The sequence below is a fragment of the Cebus imitator genome, unplaced genomic scaffold, assembly GCF_001604975.1.
Source record: "Cebus imitator isolate Cc_AM_T3 unplaced genomic scaffold, Cebus_imitator-1.0 Scaffold80, whole genome shotgun sequence".
Taxonomy (NCBI): domain Eukaryota; kingdom Metazoa; phylum Chordata; class Mammalia; order Primates; family Cebidae; genus Cebus; species Cebus imitator.
The window spans coordinates 3,127,391-3,133,243 of NW_016107395.1; the positions used below are offsets into that span (position 1 = coordinate 3,127,391).

The window sequence follows — 5,853 nt, forward strand, 5'->3', positions numbered from 1 at the left end:
TGAATATTTTTTCTCATTCTATAACTTGTCTGTTTACTCTCTTGATAGTTTCTTTTGCTATGGAGAAGCTCCTTAGTGTAATTAGGCCTCACTTGTTAATTATTGTGTTTGTTGCAATTGTTTTCTGAGGACTTAGTCATAAATTTTTTCTAAAGGCTGATGTCCAGAATGGTGTTTCCTAGGTTTTCCTCTTGTATTCTTATAGTTTGAGATTTAAATGGTCATTTTAAAGGGTGAAAGTGGAATGCAAATTTCATAAAATCATGTGACACTATAGCAAGATCATTTTGAGATCATAAAAGAGTTATGAAGTCAGATTAGGTAGATTTATTGAGAGGGGAGAAGCATAATAATTCAGGGTGTAGTCAAGATGGTTAAGTTCAAATGCAAGACCTACTGCTTTTTAACTGTGTGACACTGGCTGAGTTGCTTAACCTCTCTGATGAAGTTCTTTGTACGGTGCCTGGCACAAGTGCAAATCTATATTTTTATTGTTATTATAAAGTAAGTTCACTATAATTTGTCTCAAAATATGTAAAAGTGACCCTTTGAGTTTTATATTCTTTCTTTTTTCTTTAATTATATAGATACTGATTTGGTCCTTGTAATTGGAGCTAATGACACTGTTAATTCAGCAGCTCAAGAAGATCCCAACTCTATTATTGCAGGCATGCCAGTCCTTGAGGTCTGGAAATCAAAGCAGGTAAAGTTTCAGACTTGTATTTCATTCTGATAACCAAAGGTCACTTAAAATATACACACAGAAATTTCTTTGATCATTTGATAAGAAATGATGATGCCTTCTAGGAGGCTCAAGAGTAAGAGCATGTTTAGGCCCCAGTTTCCTGTATCCAGCTTCTGTCTGTTCTCTGGCCACCAGAGAACGTAAATGAATGCCCTCATCACAAGTAGAACCAGATGAGATTATGTGGGTGGATTAAGAAAATCTGTAACCTCAGCTGAAAAAAGAGCTGTGAGCTTTTGGAATGAGTCTGGCTAAATTCCAGATCGAGTCCCATGAAGCAGATGGCTTCCCTCTGGGACAGTGAGTCAGTATCATCGCCTTCATATACCAAGATGAGCATATTTTTTTTCGTTTAACTTTTTTGAAAGGGAATTTATTAGTTGTTGTAGATTATCTAGCAGAAAGGTGATTTAGAAATCCAAACCATAACGTGGCATAAGGAAGCAAGCTTCACTCATGCATATTATTTCTGAAAAAGCTGATTGCTAGATTTTAGATAACTCAGAGGCTTGTAAATTTTCCTCTGCTTCAGCAGTAGGCATATTTTACTACTCCTGAGTCACATCTGCATTTAAAAAATCCTAATAACATAATATACATTTCCATTTAATTTTGTTTCTTTTTATTGTAAATATGGGAGTTTAAAACAGTATTTGTGATGAGTGAGTAGATATAAAATGTACTTGTTCATGTGTGTATGAAAAACTATTGTGTCATAGTCAATATTTCAGAGTTTGCAAAGTACATTACTGTACTAATGCTATAAGAAAAAGAATACATTTGCACTTCTTCCATTTTTGGATAGATAACATGTTCTACTAGACCATAGAAAGGCTTTTCATTTCATTGAAAACTGACTTGATATTCAGCAGGACAGCAACATCCAAAACATGTCATTGTAAATATCTATAACACATCAATATTATAGATTGACTGACTTCTTCCATTTTGATTTGTAGGAACATTCTGTTAGTTATTAGCTCTGTCCTTGTGAGAAGCTGGATTGCTCTTTGAGGTTTTGTCCTAGCACTTTCTGATATACTTTGAAGTCATAGAAAAGAATAACACAACTTTCTCACTCAACCACATCTGTTTTAGAATTTGTAGTGGAAACTTATGTACTAAACTAATTTTCTTTAGCACATTCATATTAAGATGCTTATTTTGCTGGCTAGAAAATGGTATACATGGTCTTTATATATAAAAGCATTAAGAAGAAAATCATTGTAATCTTATCACTCAGAGATGAGTTATTAACATGACTTTTTCTCTAATGGATGTAAGAATATAGGTACATTTAAATATTAAAATTAATACAATGCAAACATTAATTAAAAATACTTTTTGTGTATTTTTAAAGTGCCCATACTAAAGAATTAGTAGTGGTACATACCTTGTTCAAAGGTAGTGAAGAGCAATGTTTGTGTGCCTAACAGGTCCTAGGCAGGTCTGTTAAATGCGCTCTCTCATTTAATCTTTGGTTCTCAGGTGATTGTTATGAAGAGGTCTTTGGGTGTTGGCTATGCTGCAGTGGACAATCCAATTTTCTACAAACCTAACACGGCCATGCTTCTAGGTGATGCCAAGAAAACATGTGACGCACTCCAGGCGAAAGTTAGAGAATCCTATCAGAAGTAAATATTAAAGATCAAGCTGTTGGCTAGTAAAGCCACCTCTAAGTTGTGGGAACAGTCAAATAAAGTATCAGTATACATGGTGATGTACATCTATAGCAAAGCTCTTGGAAGAAAAGGAAGACTGAAGAAAGCAAAGCAAATACTGTATAGAGAGATTTTTCAAGATCAGTAATCCCTCAGTTTTAAAAAAAGGATTAAAAATTCTAAATGTCTTTCTGTGCATATTTTTTTGTGTTAGGAATCAAAAGTGTTTTATAAGAGAAGGAAGAACAGCCTCATTTTAAATGTAATTCTGTTGGATTTTTTATGCCTCCTCAGTAACCAGAAATGTTTTAAGAAACTAAGTGTTTAGGATTTCATGGCTTACATTATACATGGATCTGAAATATCTGACACAATGTAAACATTGCAAGCAACTGCATTTTTTTTTCTTCCAACAAATGTGACTAATTTGAAACTTATATGAACTTCTGAGCTCTTCCCTTGCAATTTAACCATAGTCTGAATTAACCATATCAAATTGGTTTTAATTTTTTAAACTGTACTTCAGAGTCTATATTTCAAGGGCATATTTTCTCACTACTATTTTAATACACTGAAGGACTAAATAATCTTTCAGAGATGCTGGAAACAAATCATTTGCTTTATATGTTTCATTAGAACACCAATGAAACATACAACTTGAAAATTAGTGTTAGTTATATTTTTGAAAATTCCATTTCTAATTGGAGATCTCTTCAATTTCAATCAACTTATAATGTGTAGTACTGTATTAAGTGCACTTGAGTGGAATTCAACATTTGACTAATAAAATGAGTTCATCATGTTGGCAAGTGATGTAGCAATTGTCTCTGGTGACAAAAGAGTAAAATCAATTATTTTTGCCTGCTATAAATATCAGGGGAAGACCTGCTACTATGAGATAGATGAAATTAATCTGTCTTCACTGTTTATAATAAGAATGGATTTTGTTTTCAAATCAGTGTGTGTTTTGAGGTCTTATGTAATTGATGATATTTTAGAGAAATGGTGGCTTTTTTTTTAGCTACCTCTTTGTTCATCTAAGCACCAGTAAAGATCATGTCTTTTTATAGAAGTCTAGATTTTCTTTGTGACTTTGCTACTGTGCCTAACGCTCTAAATATAGGTGAATGTGTGATGAATACTCAGGTTATTTGTCTCTGCATATAATTAATTTGGTACTAAGTTCCTCAAAAAATTATTAACACATGAAAGACAATCTCTTAAATCAGGAAAAGAAGTAGTATAAATTTTGTTACTGTAATGATTGTGTTTAGCGAGTTTAAAACACACAGTATCTGTTGGTTTTATAATCAATTTCTATTTTGCTGTGCCTGAGATTAAGATCTCTCTCTCTCTCTCTCTCTGTGTATGTGTGTGTGTTAAAGCAGAAAAGACTTCTTTTAAAGTTTTAGGTGATAAATGCAATTTGTTAATGGATCTTAGGTCACTAGTAATCTCAGGACTGAATTATATAATGAATATTCTATTAGGAGAAAGTAAACACCATCTTTATTCATGCCCTTTTCCTTCTCTCAAAGTAGTTGTAGCTATATCTAGAAAGAAGCAATTTTGATATCTTGAAAAGGCAGTTCCTACATTCAGTTTGAACTATTTATTAATTTATTTTTTGTCATAGAAAACTTTTTAATGCATTTTTAAAAATTTAGTATGATCTTATTCTTTGCTGTTTGCCAGTCCTTGTCATCAATTGTGTTAATTGAATTGAAAATTCCTGCTCTGTTGGTTTTATTTTACTTTCTTGGTTAGGATATTTAAAGAATTTTTGTATGTATAATTTCTTTTTTTTCCTTTTTTTTATTGCATTTTAGGTTTTGGGGTACATGTGAAGAACATGCATGATTGTTGCATAGGTACACACATGGCAGTATGATGTGCTGCCTTCCTCCCCATCACCTATACTGGCATTTCTCCCCATGCTATCTCTCCCAAACTCCCCACCCTCCACTGTCCCTCCTCTGTTTACCCCCTGCAGACCCCAGTGTGTGATGCTCCCCTCCCTGTGTCCATGTGTTCTCATTGTTCAACACCCACCTATGAGTGAGAACATACGGTGTTTGATTTTCTGTTCTTGTGTCAGTTTGCTGAGAATGATGGTTTCCAGATACATTCATGTCCCTATAAAGGACACGAACTCATTGTTTTTGATAGCTGCATAGTATTCCATGGTGTATATGTGCCACATTTTCCCTGTCCAGTCTATCATTGATGGGCATTTGGGTTGGTTCCAGGTCTTTGCTGTAAACAGTGCTGCAATGAATATTCATGTGTATGTGTCCTTATAGTAGAACAGTTTATAATCCTTTGGATATATACCCAGTATGGGATTGCTGGGTCAAAAGGAATTTCTATGTCTAGGTCCTTGAGGAATCGCCACACTGTCTTCCACAATGGTTGAACTAATTTACACTCCCACCAACAGTGTAAAAGTGTTCCCATTTCTCCACATCCTCTCCAGCATCTGTTGTCTCAAGATTTTTTAATGATCACCATTCTAACTGGTGTGAGATGGCATCTCACTGTAGCTTTGATTTGTTTTTCCCTAATGACTGATGATGATGAACTTTTTTCACGTTTCTTGGCTTCATATATGTCTTCTTTTGAAAAGTGTCTGTTCATGTCCTTTGCCCACTTTTGAATGGGTTTGTTTGTTTTTTTCTTGTAAATCTGTTTTAGTTCGTTGTAGATTCTGGATATTAGCCCTTTGTCAGATGGGTAGACTGCAAAAATTTTTTCCCATTCTATTGGTTGCCAATTCACTCTGATGACTGTTTCTTTAGCTGTGCAGAAGCTGGGGAGTTTGATTAGGTCCCATTTGTCTATTTTGGCTTTTGTTGCCAGTGCTTTTGGTGTTTTATTAATGAAGTCCTTGCCTATGCCTATGTACTGAATGGTTTTGCCTAGGTTTTCTTCTAGGGTTTTTATGGTGTTAGGTGTTATATCTAAGTCTTTAGTCCATCTGGAGATAATTTTAGTGTAGCGTGTCAGGAAGGGGTCCAGTTTCTGCTTTCAACACATGGGTAGCCAGTTTTCCCAACACCATTTATTGAATAGGGACTCCTTTCCCCATTGCTTGTTTTTGTCAGGTTTGTCAAAGATCAGATGGTTGTAGATACGTTGTGTTGCCTCCGAGGCCTCTGTTCTGTTCCATTGGTCTATATCTCTGTTTTGGTACCAGTACCATGCTGTTTTGATTACTGTAGCCTTGTAGTATAGTTTGAAGTTTGGTAGTGTGATGCCTCCTCGTCTTTTTTGCTTAGAATTGACTTGGCTATGCGGGCTCTCTTTTGGTTCCATATGAAGTTTAAGGTGTTTTTTTCCAGTTCTGTGAAGAAGGTCATTGGTAGCTTGATGGGGATAGCATTGAATCTGTAAATTACTTTGGGTAGTATGGCCATTTTCACGATACTGATTCTTCCTAACCATGAA

General features: G+C 34.8%; 1 protein-coding gene across 2 annotated transcripts in view; it reads left to right on the forward strand.

Moving 5' to 3' along the window:
- Positions 1–3,478, forward strand: part of NNT (nicotinamide nucleotide transhydrogenase) — a 93,100-nt gene extending 89,622 nt beyond the window's left edge. The window contains exons 21-22 of one of the 2 annotated variants that reach the window (XM_017533178.2): positions 588–703; positions 2,234–3,473. In XM_017533178.2, the coding sequence (XP_017388667.1) occupies positions 588–703; positions 2,234–2,383 (266 nt within the window). In that variant the 3' untranslated portion in view covers positions 2,384–3,473. Of the gene's footprint in view, positions 1–587; positions 704–2,233 lie in introns of both variants that reach the window. The other variant, XM_017533179.1, reaches the window with a different exon arrangement.
- The last annotated feature ends 2,375 nt before the right edge of the window (positions 3,479–5,853 follow it).